Source organism: Monodon monoceros, unplaced genomic scaffold (assembly GCF_005190385.1).
Source record: "Monodon monoceros isolate NGI ecotype Baffin Bay Population unplaced genomic scaffold, NGI_Narwhal_1 Super_Scaffold_3, whole genome shotgun sequence".
Lineage (NCBI taxonomy): Eukaryota > Metazoa > Chordata > Mammalia > Artiodactyla > Monodontidae > Monodon > Monodon monoceros.
Genome location: NW_021703780.1, coordinates 31,992,172 through 32,009,689, shown reverse-complemented (window position 1 = coordinate 32,009,689; position 17,518 = coordinate 31,992,172). Strand labels below are relative to the sequence as shown.

The 17,518-nt window shown below is 43.7% G+C and overlaps 1 protein-coding gene and 1 pseudogene across 6 annotated transcripts in view; one reads left to right on the top strand and one right to left on the bottom strand.

The window, feature by feature from the left end:
* The window catches only part of ZNF318 (zinc finger protein 318), a 36,054-nt gene extending 26,422 nt beyond the window's left edge, over positions 1 to 9,632 (bottom strand). For all 6 annotated transcript variants that reach the window (XR_003796553.1, XR_003796554.1, XR_003796555.1 and 3 more), the window contains exons 1-3: positions 9,134 to 9,632; positions 6,540 to 6,691; positions 976 to 1,615 (exon numbers count right to left, since the gene is read on the bottom strand). Coding sequence is in view for 3 of the 6 variants with exons in the window: in XM_029241821.1 (XP_029097654.1) it covers positions 976 to 1,615; positions 6,540 to 6,691; positions 9,134 to 9,595 (1,254 nt within the window). In the remaining 3 variants the exon portion in view is untranslated. The remainder of the gene's footprint in view (positions 1 to 975; positions 1,616 to 6,539; positions 6,692 to 9,133) is intronic.
* Positions 9,594 to 17,045, top strand: LOC114907549 (annotated as a pseudogene).
* Positions 17,046 to 17,518: the final 473 nt, after the last annotated feature.

Genomic DNA, 17,518 nt, shown 5'->3' with positions numbered 1-17,518 from the left:
GTAGAATCTCAGAAAACTAGTAATTGAGATAAATACATAAATACTTTGCTCTTCTTGAATTAATAGGGAAAAGATAAATGTGGATGAAAGGGAGGTCCTTAGCCAGGTTCAAGATTTGGGTTCCCGTTTCTCCAGATGGTTCTGCTGTAGCAGGGGGAAACAGAAAAGAAGGCAGATTGAGTCTTCATTTTTGCCCATTTGTTGTAGTCTTTATCAAGGAATTTGAATTCAAAAGGACTTTAGAGATGCCCTAGCTTACTTGCTTTCTTTTTTATGGATCCCTGAAAGAAAAAAACATAAAAGCAGAGCTACTTTGGTTGAAGTAGGGTCAGGAAACTCTGTTAATCCTAACTGATCGCCTTCCCTTACTTCCCTAAGTGCCCTCAGGCACTTCTTCAGAAACATTTAGCTCCTAAAAGGACAGGTAAAAACAAGTGCTCATGCCTGACCATCTTTTCATAAGTGAGAAAAAAATACCAACGTCCAGAATGGTTAGGTGACTTATTTAAAAATCACACAGCAAGTTGGTGGTAGAGACGGGTCCAGAATCAGAATCATCTGATTTCTGGTCTACTGTCCTACCACTCATACATTTTTTCTTCTCTTTAAAGAGAGATGAGGAAAATTCAGATCAGCTCCTCCCTTTGCTCTTCAAGCTTCATTTCCAAGAAACCCATATTCAAAGATCCTAAAGGACTATCCAATTTAGAGGCAGAAAAAAAAAAACTTTAATAGATACTCTCCAAAATGTCTGTTTAGAAAGCCTAATACATGACAGTAGAAGCCCTCTATTGTTGCATTATGAAGCCTACAGTTTCCTTTGGAGAGTCCTGGAAGGTACGGCTCATAGGCTTAACAATGTTGGTCCAACACATATTCCAAAGATACCTTAGGGACACAGCCCCCAGGAAAGTAACTAGGCTTTAAAATATTACAGGGACTAGCAAGAGACCCTAGAAGAAATGCAGCATAGACCTGCATGGAAGGCTCCATGTCCACCTCAATCCGCTTTTTCAGAATTGACTTCTTGGGCATCACAGATACTTCCTCTGGCCGATGTAAAGAATATCCTGGCTCCGATGCTGTTAGGACACCTGACAATCCAGGGATGGGACAGCCAGTGCCACCACCATCAACTCCCACCAGTTCCTGACTCAAGCTCCTACTTCGTTCCTCCTCTTCCTCTCGTTTTCGCCTGGCAAGGTCCAGCTCTCGAAACTCAGGGTCTAAAAACCTAGGACTCGGGCTCCGTCTACGCTGTCGATAGTTGCGGGCCCCCGATGTAAAACTTGTGTGATCACCTCCCATGCTGTGTATCTTCTCTGTGTCATCATAACGGGGCCGTTTGGCCTCCCGGCTCCTTTCCTCAGGTCGTATAGAGTAGGAGCCTTTGAGTTTGTCTCTATTCCGTTCTGTTCCCCGCAACAGCTCATCATGACAACTGACATGGGGACTATAATCAGACCGATGCAGGAAAGTTTCTCTTGCTCGGTAGTCCTCGTCAAGTTGTCCCAAGAAGGGACTGAGAGGTGCCTCCTCCCGGGAAATATATCGTTCAAGACCTCGAGAGCACTGGGAACTTCGAGTGAAGACAGAATCATCAGTCAGGTCATCCCTGAGAAAAGAGACAAGCATCACTGAATATAATGGACTTGGAAAGAGCAAGACCAGACAAGGCTAAGAGACTGACATCTGGCAAGGGGGCTGTAGAATGCTTAGAACAAAAGACAATAATCATGAAGTCCAAGAACAAATCTATGTATATACATGGAATACTTCTTCTCCCTTTCCCCAGGGCACAAGCAGCTGGAGCCTCTAACCAAAGACACTACTAATGTATCTAGACAGAATTCTTAGGCTAATCTCTCTGATTAGACTTTGGGGATGCATAGTATCATGCTAGGGTCTGGGAGATGCAAAAACACCACTACCAGACTACAAAGAGACATGGGTTACCCAACTTCACACTAGCTAAATTCTAGCTCTTTGCTACTAAAACTGTGGTCTGAATCAGCAACATCAGTATTACCCAGGAAGTTTTTAGAAATGCAGGTTCTCAGGTTCCACTCAGGCCTACTGAATCAGAATCTGCATTTTAACAAGCCCTCCAGGTGATCTGTATGCACTTTAAAATTTGAGAAACACCAGTTCAGATCAGTGATTTTCAAGCTGTGTTCCACAGAGATTCTGAAGAGTGCTCAGGAGCTGCCTAAAGGAAGGAGGTTAAGAGCCTGCATGGCTCTGGGCCTTCCACCTCACTGAAATCATACTGGTCCCAACTTTATCTGTTTATATAATAAAGTTCTATATAATATTTCCTTTGGGAAAAAAGTTTCACTGTGGGGAAAAAATTTTTTTTAACCATTGATCTATCCAATTGGCACGATTTTCTCATGTTTTAGAAGGTTCTCCAATGCTTTGTTTTGCTGGCTCATATATTAAAAACCAAAAAACTCCCTCACAGCCTGTTTGTTACCCTCTTTCCTGCCTTGCCTGGATATCCACAAGCACTCTGCTAATCTTTGGCCCAGAAAGAGTATGTGATGGTTTATCTCACTATATATTTTTATTTTATAGAAATAAAAAGGTCTTAGACTTTCATGGCATGAAGGTAAAAATACAGGATTGGACTTCTGTCCTTTTAGTGCAGATCTCTATATCACACACAATATCCTAATCTTTTTGGGCACTATGGTCAGAGTTTCTATTGCCCCCGAAAAGCTTCTGACTTAAATCACAGAAATAAAGATCCCCTAGCACTTTAAGCATACCACTTTGAAAAACTTACATGTCACTCACACTTCAGAGTGAATTACTGTTCAGAGGATGGTAATTATTGCTGTCTTCTACATGCTAGTAGCTACTTGTTTTTTTGTGAGTTTTGAGAAATGACTTTTCTTTTTTTTATAGCTGTTTTCCTATTTCTGGGACTAAGTAGAACATCAAAGAGTTGCTTTTTCTCATTCGCCAGCCCAGCCTTTGTTCAGTTTTAGACCTGGGTAACAGCTATAAATAACTTTATGAAAGACTATAAAGGATAAACTTTATCACCTCCTCTATAAGCATGCCACATATGGGAATTGAGGTTCCTGTTATTCACCTCCTCCCTAAGAATTTGGGGAATTCTGAGGTCCCAATGTACTATGAAATAATAGGAAAGAATGAGAATGACCAAGGATGATCTCCGAAATCGAACGTAACTAGAGTAAAACATTTTACTCTGTAGGTCTGTCAGCCACGAAGACATCTATTTCCAGGGAGGAACATCCATGAGTTGAGTCACTGCACTGCCAAAACACCATCTACCATACATAGTCTCTGATCACATTAGTGTAGAGGAAAATCACAGGCTCCATGGGTAGTGGAAAGTTCATCCATGCTCCCACATTCTGCTCCTCACCAGAACTATTACATGTCTCCACCAAGCAACATACTAGCCCAAGATCTAATCCAACATTAAATATCAAGAAGCTAGAAATAATGAAATGGCTCTCAGAAAGACTCACTTTAAACTTGCAATCTCCAGCAAAAGGAGGCAAAAAACAATGAAAGAAGGAATAGAAACAGTGAAAAGAATGAGCTATCATGTAAATACAGGCAGAAATCAGGTTGATTAGAAGCTCACGTCCTCCTTCCCCAGTTCTCCCAAAGGATAAGAGAGAGAATTGGCTGCAATAAAAGTAAGTCCTAAAAAGGGCCCCGATCCCCTGCAGCTCAGAATAGTCCACTGACAAACTCTCTCTGAAAGCTTTGGTTAAGTCCAACTCTTTTCTAAAATAAAATCTACTTAAAAAATTGATTGTTCAATGTAGGGATGGGTACATGGAGGCTCAGTGTACTATTCTACTTTTTCTGTGTTTACAAATTCCATTAAAGAAATTAAGAAAACATATAATATACATCCACATAAGTTTGTACACCAATGTTCATAGAAGCATTATTCATAATAGCTAAAAAGCAGAAACAACTAAAATGTTATCCATCCATCACTGATGAATAAACAAAACACACACAATGAAATTATTATCAGCAATAAAAAAGGAATGACGCGCTGTTATATGAAAAAACGTGAATGAATCTTGAAAACATATGTTAAGCGAAAAAAGCCAGCCACCAAAGGACCACACGTTGCATGATTCTATTTCTATGAAATGGCCAGAATAGGTAAATCTATACAGATACAAAGTGGATTAGTAATAGGCTTGGGGCGGGCGGTGAGACTAATAGCTAAGGATAAGGTAATAAAAATAAAACTGATCACAGTGGTAGATGTACAACTCTATGAATATACTAAAAGTCACTGAACTGTACACTCTAAATGAGTGAATTGTATGGTACGTGAATTATGGCTAAATAAAGCTGCTTAAAATGTATATAAGGAAAAAAAAAGGTCCTCCAGAACCCAAACTTCCCATTATTTTCCTCTGCTGAATCCCCAAAATGCCTGAAGAAAGTTGTTTGCTTCTGTCTGTTCCCTAAGGCAAATCAGAGGGAAAAAAATTCTACTCCCTCAACCTACGTCAGGGCAAGGAGGAGTTAGGAGATGAGAATTCCATGAATGGAACGTATAATGTGCGTAGTACTTTGATAAACAAGGGAAATCAACCTCACATCCACAAATTTTTAGAAGCTAAGAATCTTCATACAACATGTTCACGTTCCCTTTTCAGAGTAAGTTACAATCGTACACACAGAGCTGCCATGGTGAGGAGACTGACAACCCTTGATTTGGCTATAACCCAAACCAGGTATTAAAATTTAACAAATTCAATATGGGAAGATAAAGAATAGAGGGTCTCAGGAAAAAAATAAACACACACCTACATACAAAGGATGGAAATGGCTCATTTCGTTAACTGAACAGTGGACTCACAGTCAAGAAGACATCTTGAGAGTGCCAACATTCCTATGGCCTGGTTTTAGCCGACAGTTATTATCCACACAAACTATACTGAGCAAGAGTGCTGGGGGCAAAAAGTCTAAAGAATGGCCTGGGACCTCCTTTTAGAGTCTTAATCTCACTTTCTCTAAAATAAATTTGTCTCTCTCAAACAGTATTCGTGAAAGAAGATTACAACCTCAAACATCCTAAGAGGAAATTTTTAATTTTTATAACTTAAACAGACAATTGGCTATCTGAAGCACACATGCATAACAAAGTTTATGGAAAAGTGAGGTGATACTCCAGAACTAACAAGAGGAAATGCTAAAGTTACCTCAAAACCTCAGCAAGGAAGGAAGAGAATCACACCATGCACCACCTACTCAATCATCTCCCAAAATAGAAGCAGCCAGAAATGCAAGAGCTGTTGCCTCAATTAATAGTTACACACCTTGAAACTCAGAAGTTTCACCATTATGTGGCTGTCCCGCTTTGCTTCACTACATTGAATAGCCACTGAAGCTTTGAAGTAAATATTACCAAAGGGCAGCAGTGGTCCTCAGATTTCCTGCCCAGCTGTCCCCAACCTGCCTGCCTATACTCTGTGCACTACTGCATGGACAATCTCAGTTTGAAAGAACATTATATTGATTTATTGCTACTGCTAAACATTTGTGAAAACTCCTAGTGTACTGGGCAGAGACCATTAACAGACATGGTTCTCAGCTCTCAGAAAGAGTGCCTTCCCTGTACTCCCATCCTTACTCTTTTATGAGGTGAAAAACACCTAATGTGATTATTTACTTCCCAGATATACCTAAGTTCCTAGTACCTGAGATCTATATTTAATACTATGGAGTATTAAATGCCCTTTCTCAGCCCTCAGTGGTTGTAAAGTAATAACTAAAATTAAACATTTTAGGGACTTCCCTGGAGGTCCAGTGGTTAAGACTCCGCGTTTCCAATGCAAGGGGCACGGGTTTGATCCTTGGTCAGGGAAACTAAGATCCCACATACCACACGACGCAGCCAAGAAAATATAAAAAAGAAAACACACATTTTAAAAGATCTCTCACTTTCTATTAATGTGTATATGTTTCATATATATATCATGAATTTAGCTAAACCTTTTCTTTTTCATTAATTAATTAATTTTTGGCTGCATTGGGTCTTTGTTGCTACGTGCGGGTTTTCTCCGGTTGCGTCGAGCGGGGGCTACTCTTTGTTGCGGTGTGCAGGCTTCTCATTGCAGTGGCTTCTCTTGTTGCGGAGTCTGTGCTCTAGGCGCACAGACTTCAGCAGTTGCAGCACGTGGGCTCAGTAGTTGTGGCTTGCGGGCTCTAGAGCACAGGCTCAGTCATTGTGGCGCACGGGCTTAGTTGCTATGCAGCATGTGGAATCTTCCTGGACCAGGGCTCGAACCCGTGTCCCCTGCATTGGTAGGCGGATTCTTAACCACTGCACCACCAGGGAAGTCCTACATAATTATTTCAGAGTCTACCCCATTGAGAAAGCCTTTTCTAATGTTATACTTTGTACTGGATGCAGAGTATAACTTCAGTGCTGTCGCCACCCTTTCAAATACATCATTCAGAAAACAGCAACATTTCTAACTTCAAGCACTACTATGGTGTGCCCTGTCTCCGATGAAGCCTACCTGTCCACATCCTCCAGATTATCCGCTGGTGACCCCAGTCGATCACTAAGCCGCCGCCGTTCTGGTATGCCAACACAGAAGTGGTCATTGCCAACAGTGATCCTTAAGCTCTGTTCCAAAGAAGAGTCAGAACGCAGACCAGGAGAGCGTCTCTACAAAAGTAAAAAATAACACAATAAATAGTCAATAAGGTCAAGATATCTCTACATTCAAAAATGTTCTCCTCCCTAGTCACAAAGTTGTGGTCCTACAAGGTGTGAAATGGCTACGGTAAGATTCTACTCCAAAAATAAAGGACTTTAAAAAAATTATCATTTTTCTTAGATGAAAGTCCATGCTTCCAACCCTCCTAATCAGTGACCTCTTATTCTTTAATTTCCTGGTACCAGGCATGGGGCTAGAGGAGTGAATTAAGCCTGCTGCCAGAACCTATACATTTCCAGTAAAGGAGGCAAGCCAAAAACAGGTTTAAAAAAATAATAAAGTACTTCTGATAGCACTATAAAGTCATTAAAACACAATAACATGAAAGAGATTGGGGAAAAGGAGCTATTTCAGATAAGCTGGTTAGAAGAGGCTTTCTCAGGTGATACTACTTAATTTGAAGCCTGAATGATGAGATGTCAGCCTTGCAAAGAACAGATGGAAGATGTTTCAGGCAAAAAGAACATGCTCTGTAATGAGCTTAGCATGTTTTGGGCAACAGAAAGGTGGCCAGTGTGACTGCAGCAAAGTGATAGGAGAAGATAGAAGTCACAGTTAGGGAACTTGGATTTTTATTCCTAGTTTAACAGCCTACAGAAGGGTTTCAAGCAGGGGAGTGATATGATCTAACTACATTACTTCCTCCAGATGCTCACATTGTTCATAACCCTCATCTTCTTCAGGTCTTTATTAAAAAGTCACCTTCCCAGAAGGCCTTCTCTGGCTACTCTATCAAAAATTATAACTCCCTTGTTTTCTTTCTCTCTTAGCACTTAATCACATTTAACATGCCAAGACTTTTTACTTCTCTATCTCATTTATTATCTGACTCCTGCTGTTACAATATAAGTTCTATGAGGGCACGGGTTTTTGACAGGTTTGTTCAGTATTGTATCCCCAGTGCCCAGAACAGCATGGTAAATGTTCAATAAATACTTCTCAAATGTATAAAATGAAGGTCTTTAAAAATCATTCTGATTGCTGGGTACAGAAAAAACTGGATGGTAACAAGAGTGTAAAGGAGCCTAATGTAATAACCTGGGCAACAGGTAATAGGGTTTAGACTAGAGTGATGGCAGCAGGACAGTTTGGAGGATGTATTTTGGAGGTACAGCTGACAGGTTAGATAGATGGAGTTATTCTTACAGATTGGGAGAAGGGAGATGATCACTGTTTCTGGCTGAGCAATGGGTGATGTCATTTACTGAGACAGAAAAGACTGGAGCAAATAGGTTTTGTGTTGGAGAAGAAAGGGGAGGTTATACAAACTAGTAGTTTTCTGTCTTCCTTACTTTCTCTGTAGTGACTAACATTCAGACTATACATGCTCAGCTATGAAAATCTTAACACAGTGACAAGTCAACTCATCTATGACCAGAGTACCCAGATACTGTTAGAAAGCCACTCAGTAAGACAGAAACTTTGTCACGGGGTGGGTTTTTTGGTTTGTTTTTTAAAGATTGGTGAACTGATAATAAAAACAAATTCCAAAACACCAGATTCTGCCAGGAGGCTCTACTAGCAAGGTGGTTATGGTGAGAAGTCAATATTACGTCTAAACTAAACTTCTTAATCTCATGCTCTGTCCCTTTAGCAGGGAAACATAACAGTTAAAATCAGGGTGTTGGGAACCAGGCAGAGATGAACTGAATCACACTCCACCACTTCTTAGCTGCGTGGCCTTGATCAAGTTACTTAAACCTCTCTGAGTTCCTCAGTTGTTAGATGAGGAACCCTCACCTCAAACGGTCGTTAATGTTCAAAGAGAACGTGTAAAGTGAAGGGCTAAGCATCATTCCTGCCACATAACTAGGTAAGTGGCAGCAGCTACTACAATAACTGTGGGTACCCACACTTCGATTTCGGAGACACAGCTCTAACTTAGAGAGCTAACAGTTTACACTCTCGGTGTCTACCCTGGAACTGTGTAAGCCACCCTAACTCGCCACAAAGACATTTCAGCCATTCCAAGATCCAGGGCGCAGCTCAGGTCTAGGGGGATACAAAACCACGGAACTCTGAGGACACCAACTATTGAAAAAGTATCAGGCACACGGCTTGGAGGAGATTCCCCTTGCCCCGGCAAACTTTTCCACACCTCACCCAGAGTGAGAGAATCAACCTATTGCCAGGAAATGCAGCACTGCCTCCCGACCCGGCGCCCGGGCGCGTCCCGAGTCCGTTATTGTGCAAATGAAGCTCCAGGGGCTGACCGGGAACCTCCTGGTTTGGGCGTCGCAGAGGAGGCCGGAGGGGATGGATGGCCTTCGATGTGGGGACCCCGGCCTGGAGGCCTCGGGTCGCCCGGGCTGAGGGCGTTTCTGGAAGCGGGAACCCCGGGCGAGAGGACTGCAGTAGGAAGGGAGTCCGGGTCGAGGGGGTGGGATTACCCGGCTGCCGCTGTCGCCTGGATGGTCTCCGCGGCCGTCCCGGGCGAAATCGGCGCGAGACTCCCCCCGGCTGCTCCCTCGGAAACCGGCCGAGCCTGGCGGGAAGAGTCGTCGGCCCCGCGGCGGCGGCGGAGACGGGGAGCCGCGACGGGCCCGCGGCGGGGACGGGGAGAGGCGACGACCCCGCGGCGGGGACGGCGAGGCCCGGCGGCCGCGGGGCGGAGACGGGGAGCCGCGGCGACCCCGCGGAGGGGACGGCGAGGCCCGGCGGCCGCGGTGCCCTGAGGGCGAGCGGGGTCGGCGAGCCGGCGTCCGCGACGAGGAGGAGCCGGAGGACGGCGGCGAAGTGCGGCGAGACGGGCCTGAAGAGGAGCCGGAGCTGCGGCCGGTGCGCGGGCCGCCCCCGCCGCTCTCTTTAGGCCGGTGCGAAGAGACGGAGGAGCGGGCGCCGCTGCGGTACATGGCTCCGGCAGCCGCGGCCACGGCGGCAGCTCCGACCGGGGGCGCCCTGGACGCGGGCCCCCAGCGCGCCGCCGCAGCTGCAGCCCGGGCCGCCACGGCCGCCGCGCACCGCCCCCGCACCCAGAGCAGCCCCCTCCCCTCCGCCCCGCGCCGCCCCTGGGGCCCGGCCAAGCGCGCCTCCGCGGCCGCGGCTGGCGGTTGGAGGGCGCGAGCACGCGCCCGACACACCCCCCCCCGCCCTCCGGGGCTCCCCGCTCCTCCACTCAGGGAGCGGCCACAGGAGCCAGAAGTGGGGAGGAGCACGGAGGGCGGCGCGGGGCTGGGCGAGGGAAGGCGCGGGAAAGCGCGCGACCTGCTCTCCTCACGCTCCGCCTCCAAGCCGGCAAGATGGCGGCCGCCGAGCCGCCCACTTCCCCTCCCCCGGCGACCACGTGACCCCGAGAGCTCCGCGCCGGTTGGCCCTGGCGGAAGGGAAGGGATTAGCGGGAGTGGAGCCGGGTCTTCCGGGGATGCTCCAGGCCTTGGGACGCTGTGGGCTTCGAGGGGGCGGAAGCATCTTTGCCTTTTCCCTACCCGCAACGGTATTAATGTACGTGGGGACAATAAATGGTTATAAATGATGGGAATATAAATAACCCGCAAAGCGTTAGGTTATGTTGGAAGTTACGCACCTCGGCAAGAGCGACCAAAGAAGTCCCGGATCCCATAGAAGCCGCACCGACGGCCAACAGTTAGTTTACTTTGCAGTTTGCCTGTTTTCTTAGAGGCTGAAATTGAGGATGGGGAAGTGCGGAATGGGGGCGGATTCGGGAAAGAGAATCAAACTCAAAGCAGGCATCCGAGTACAATTGTCGCTGTCTAACCCAGAATACTTACGGGGAAGGTCACTCACCGCTAGGGGTCCACATCGTGACAGATAGGAGGCCTGGATAGTTTTTGTGAGCGATTTGGAGCCCCCAGTCTGTGACTAGAATTTTCCTGGACGCCTGGCTGTAGTGGTAGTCCCCAGTCTCAGGGTCCTGCATGCTAAGTACAAAAGTCAAAAAAAAAACAAAAACAAAAAAACACGTAAAAGAAGAAAAGCAGTGGGGTCAAAACCTGAAAAAAAAATGCCGACCCTGACCAAGTGAAACTCTTCAAAATAAAGTAATGGCTTGACAGTTTTCATGTATCAACTAGAAACACAAAACCCAAAATTGGTATGAAAATCAGGTTTGGGATTGCAAAGCAAAGGCAGGACAAAGAAAAAATTAATTATAAAAAGTTTCCATTTTCTTTTTCTTTTTTTTTTTTTTTTGGCCTCTCCTGAGCTTGCAGAATCTTAGTTCCCAGACCAGGGATTGAACCCCGGCCTGTCAGTGAAAGCACGGAGTCCTAACCACTGGACCTCCAGGGAATTCCCCAAGATTTCCATTTCCTAATTTACATTTCTTCATATTAAATTTAAAAAGTATCCAACGTCACATGTTTGTATAATGGCTTTTGCTTATGTCATAGCTCAGTAAAAATAATTTTTTGACAATTTGATTGGTCTCACACTGAGCTTTCTTCACTCAACATTACTTGCTTGCTCCCTCCAGGCATTTGAATTACAAATTCCTGACTTTTGGATTTTGTTGCTTAAGAAGGCCATCGTGTCAAGTTTCTTAATGTATTCTTCCATATATTTTGTTAACCCATATTCAGTTTACAAGGAGTTTTTTGTATGAATCCTCACATAATACATTAAATTAAGATCTGAGATTATTTTTTACAGATGGATAGCCAATTTTATTTGAAACATGAATTGGGATTATCTGTATACTGGGAAGTCATCGTGAGGAAATGAGTTATCAGCTAATGAATGAACACTGCTAAATGCCCATTATCCACATCTCAATCCAATTCCATTGTTTTCTTTTGACTGTGTAATTTGACAGTAAAGAAAAAAATTTTTAATGTGATTTCTTTGTGAAAAGAAAACTACCAGGATTGATGGTAAAAGTAAGTAAACAATCTGAGAAAGTGATAGCTCTTAGCCAGAAAATATGAGTTATGTACAAGGTTTCCAAACAGTCTAAAAATGTATTTCATAATGTGTCCTGTGCAGCAGGGACCTGCAATCAGAGATTCGGATACACCAGCTCAGCAGCATAAAAGGTCTGTCAGAGAAAGGTGACAACCTCTGTAAGTGAAGCTGCCATGTAAAATGTCATGGAAGTTGATTTTAGTCATCTCTGGGTTGGTGGGATTAGGAGATCTAGGAGACATTACCAGGGCTCACCGATATCTGGGGCTCCTCTCATGCTGGGCACAAGGACAGCGCTTCCTTCCCCATTTCAGAAAGGGGAGTCTTATGACTATTTCTAATCACTACAAGCTGTGAATGGAAGCACCTTGTATCACTTCCAGGCAATCAGGAAAGACGAGTTATAAGATGCTCTTCTCTTGCTGTGGCAACAGAGGAAGCTACGTGTTCCAGATGGTGCAGCCTGTCAGCCTGGGTCCTGAGTGACTGTGTAGAGCAGAGTACCAATTAAAACTCTGCCAGAGGTGTATACCCTGTCTTTATTAACCTGTATATGAGTTTTGGTTACCCATGCTTTTGGTGGGATCTAAGTAAATATGAAGAAAATGTGAATAGGTATGTGTAGATACTTGGAGTACATACATTCTAAATCAGGGTTAGTTATACTCTGTATCAACTTTTCCTCCTCAATCCTTCTCTAATATTCAATAACTATTTTTATCAAAGGAGCTGGACTCCATGGTATATAATTGGAAAACTGTCTTGCTTCCCCTTCACACCTGCCCTAAACATAACACAACTCTAAACTTCATTCAAGCTAAAGGATCTCCCTTCGCCCATCTCTTGCCTGCTTCAGGTGTGACGCTTGCTGTGATAAAGGAAGGTGTGCCGAGCTTCTCCATATCCCTGCCTTTACTGCTCAGAGTTTACTCCTCCTCTCCTGCTGGCCAGCTGCTACTTATGAACCCCTGTCCCCCAGGGTTTGGTGAGGAGAAGAAGGGATTAGGGGAAAGGGGCACAGTTTTTTCCAATTGGTGCAGGATACTATTATCTTTGGAAGTTGGTTCCCTATGGACGTGGAGGACTCACAAATGTTGGCTCTTTCTCTCTTGTGTGTGTCACCTTTGTGGGCTTTTTTATGACCCTCTTGCTGGGGCCTAGGCAATGCCGCTCCTCTGGTTGACTGCCTATGACTCCTCTCCCCCCAACTTCTTGGCCTTCTGGAGGTTCATCCCATGTAAAACATATTCTCCTGAGGTCCCTTTCCTCTCTGGGTATCGCTCATGGGAAGGACCCTATTTAAATGACTCCAAGTTGGTTTCCTTCTAGGTACACTTGGCCCACAGAACAACTCATGCGTCTTTGACTTGCTGGCAAGGGCAGTGCAGCTCGCTCTTCATGCCACCCACCTTACCATCCCAGGGAACCTGGTCAGCCAGCACCTTGCATCTGGACTACCTCAGGTGGGAGTTAGAACATTAGTCCCTATGGACTTCCAAACCCCAGGAGATATAAGCCAAACATTCTGAGAGGTGCTAGTGGAGGCCTCTATCTCACTTGGCTTTAGGCAAAGGGAAAGACCCCTGTCCCTCCCTAGAATGGCGAGAGAGGAAATATAGAGCTCACAGGTAACTCTGCAACACACTTCTCATTCTCTTGTATTGACTCAGTGTGGGTAATTAGTAATGCTGGCAGACTGGTTCACAATCTCTTCCCATCTCCCTTTGAGGTGGATGGGGGAAGAGGTCACCTGGCATCTATTGTTTGCTTTCTGCTTTTGAGGCCTTTGCAGAAACTCCTCAGAAAACAGGGAGAATCTAATTAAACATCCTGTCACAACTCTTGTCTGTCATCAATTCAAGAAACTCTTACTAGACTGATGAAAATGGTGAAATGGCTTAAGGCTTTCACAGACACACACACACACACACCATGTAGCAGACATAGAGCAATGACAGATAAAACTTGAAAAGGGTAAAGATATCTAAGCTTTAAAACATGAACACCCCTGTGAATTTGCTGAAGCCACAGACCGCCCCCGGGCTTTGAAAGAAGTCTGGAAGCAAGGGTAGCAGTCAGAGATATGGCTCCTGTAGATGGAGATAAAAGTGCCTCCTAGGAGGTGGGGGACAAGGGCCAGGTTTTCAGCTTGAAGCCAAGGACACCCCTGCTCCTACATACATTCGAACAAAACTATTGCCAACCTTCTGCTTGGGGTTATAGCCTTATGGAAAGCTGTGTGCCAAGAGGGTGGGACAAAAATGTTGACAGTCTTTAGATGAGAATTGAGCCTAGGCACTCCCTGCTCGGTGAGTGGAATGGCAATAGTGTGATACCCTATACACCAGTAATAACCAATTAGAAAATATGATATTATGTTAAACATGGTGGATTCAATCCATACATTTGTCACTATTAAGTCCCTAAACCCCACTAAAGTGACAGTAAAGGGTTTTGTTTGTTTTTTAAGACATAAATTCATATGTGCAATGTGGAAGCGTGAGAGAGATATTGCCCTGTGGGGTGGAATTTGATCAATGAGAGACATATGTTTAGAAATGTAAATTGCTTGCTAGCACACAAATACTACTACTTGAGCTTCAAATTTCATAAGTTATAGTTTTGTCTTCTTTAGTTTGTCTTCTTTCTGTTTCTTTAGCCCTTTTTATTGTCTAAATGATCATTAAGTATATGATAAGGTGCTAAACTGTCTTAGTTATCAGAGAAATGGAAAAATATACGCTGCATGTTTACTAGAATAATTAAAATTTAAATGATCGCTAGTACCAGGTGTAAGCAAGGGCATAGAGCCATGGGAACTGTCATACAGGGCTCATGTAAATTATTACTACCACTTTGGAAAACTGTTTGGCAATATTTTTTAAAGTTGAATATATACACTATGATCCAGCATTTCCTAAATGTATGCTCATCAGAAATATGCCCATATGTGCATCAAAAAGATATGTACAGAAAAAGTTCTGGAAATGGATAGTGGTGATAGTTGTACAACATTGTGAATGTACTTAATGCCACTGAATTGTACACTTAAAAATGGTTAAAAGGGTAAATATTATTATGTTTTAGCACGATAAAAAAGATATACAAAAATGTTCTCATGGAATTATTTATAAAAGTAAAAATTTCAGCTGTAGGATGAATACATTATAGTAGATTCATACAGTGGAATACCTTATAACAATGAAAAAGAACAGACTATCGCTAGATGCAACAACTATATGAAAACACAGTCCCTGCTCTCATAAAACTTAAGGTCAAGCTGAGAAGACATAAATACATATGAAATTACAACTGTGATAAGTACAATGAAGAAAGGGCACAGGATGGCCTGAGAACATATAGTAAGGAGATCTGACATGGTCAGAGGGGTTAGGGGGGCTTCCCCGAGAAGTGATGTTTGACTGAGATCTGAAGGTAAGTAGGAGGTAGAAGTGGAGAGTAAAGCCTTCTAGGCAGAGGGAACCCCCATCCAGTGTTTCCCTACATTTACCTTTTTCATTGTCTTTGGCTCTGTCCACTCCAACCACCTACTCAGTCTCTACCCATCCTCGCTCCAGGGCTGAGAGGAATCATTTCTTGACACACCTGTAACCCATTCCTGACATAAGGTTTGGGAAGCTCTGCCATATGCAAAGGTTCTGTGGCAGGAGAAACCATAGTGATTTCAAGGACCACACAGCAGGCCAGTGTGACTGGAGGGCAGAGAAAAAGAAGAAAAGTGAGAAAGGGAGCTGAAGATGTAGGTGGAGGTTGATTATATCCACTATATTTTTAATATTAATCTGTGTTCATGCCTGTGTACATACTATACTTGACTCAACTGCTTAATCCTGTTGTATATTTTTTAAGTCTGATATTAACGAGGGCAACTGGCATAGATGACGGAATTGCTGGCGCATATCCAGACTAGCTCCAGTGTGCAATGACTCCAGCCTTGCACACATTACGCTGGGCCAGGAGAGGGGCAGTTAGCCATCCAGAAAGAATGATATGATGTTCACTCATTTAAGAGTTATTATCTAGAATTGTTGTTTCTTGTTTGTAGGATTATCAGATAAAATACTGTATTTTTATTTACTAAATCTGGCAACCCTATCTATTAGGATTTGGGGGTCTGGAAACCCACTCTTCCTTCTGTCCAGGAAATTGTTAGAACTGATCTATATGCTATGCTTCCTGCTTGTGCTGACATCCTCCTGTATCCTTCAAATAACTAAACTCAGATGCAAAGACCCACGTAGTGATTGCGTCTGTTTTTTCATCAGTATAAGCCTACTATTGTATTGGCCGTATAAAGAAATCAGTCATTAACAAAATAAAAACTGATAGATCAAAGAAGAAATCATAGTGAAAATTAGAAAGCACAAGAACTGAATGACAGAGAGTATACTATATATTGAAACTCATGGGATGACATTTGTCAAAATTCATCAAATCGTACATTTAAGATTTGTTTATTTCATTGTATATAAATTTTACCTTAAAAAACAACCATACATTGCTCAGCAGGCCTGGCCTGGCTTTGGGCCCCAGGCCTCCCAGCTAGGGGACTTTGCACCTGTCCCTGCCTGGCAACCTGGGTGTCTGCACAATCCATGGGCAGCAGTGAGGGCCACAGTGACAGATTATCAAGAGGAACAGAGCAACTGGAGGCTCTGGAGTCCATCTATCCTGACTCCTTCCGAGCTTGATTATACATTGATCCAACCCTCCTAACAACTGGTCTTCCAAAATAGAAATGAACTCTCCTGATACCACTTTCTCCTTCAGTAGTGTTTTACCTAAGTATTATCAGAAAACCCAACCAACTTCACCATTACTGTGACATCTGAGGCTGGAGAAAATGATGAAACTTTCCAGACTATCCTCAAGTTTACATATAGGGAAAAGCACCCAGATGAAGCTCCCTTCTAGGAAATTCTCTCCCAGGAAAACCTAGAAGATAATGATGTCTCAGACATTTAAAAATTATTAGTATTACAAACAGAGAAAACCTTGGTATGGTGACGATCTTTACTTTAGTTACAGCTGTGCAAGAAAATTTAAGTGAAATGGTAGATCAACTAAAAACTGGAAGAGTAGGAGAAAAGAAACAAAAGAAGCAGAAGCAGAAAAGGAATTATTTGAAGACACTCCTGTTACAATTAAGAATTTCTTAAGTTGGAAGGCCAAGTTTGATGCAGAACTCTTGGAAGTTAAAAAGAAATGAATTAAAAAGAACAAGCAGGAAAAACTAAATTAAGCGGGAAACAGCTGTTTGAAACAGATCATAATCTCGACACATGTAATATCCAGTTCTTGGAGGATGCTGGATACAGCGTACAGGTAGATGAGTCGTTGGTCCAGGAAATGAATGATTTGGACCTACAGGATGAGGTGGATGATCCAGACTACAATCCTGCTGACCACAGAGTGACTTGACCAGCTAGTGAACTATCCTCATCTTAGAGAGGCTTGACTGCCACAGCATCTGTGTCTATGCTGAGAGTGTGTGTTGATTTTCTTTTCTTTAGTCTTAAGAAAAAATAATTTTCAGGAGAACAATTTTCTGACAGCTTTCATCATTAAACTTAATAAACTGACCTTAAAATTTCAATCAATCAATCAATCAATAAAAATATTGAACTCCAGGGGCTTCCCTGGTGGTACAGTGGTTAAGAATCCGCCTGCCAATGCAGGGGACACGGGTTCGAGCCCTGGTCCCGGAAGATCCCACATGCCGCCAAGCGACTAATCCCATGAGCCACAGCTACTGAGCCTGCACTCTAGAGCTCTTGAGCCACAACTACTGAAGCCCACGTGCCTAGAGCCTGTGCTCCGCAGCAAGAGAAACCACCACAATGAGAAGCCCACACACCACAACAAATAGCAGCCCCCGCTCGCCACAACTAGAG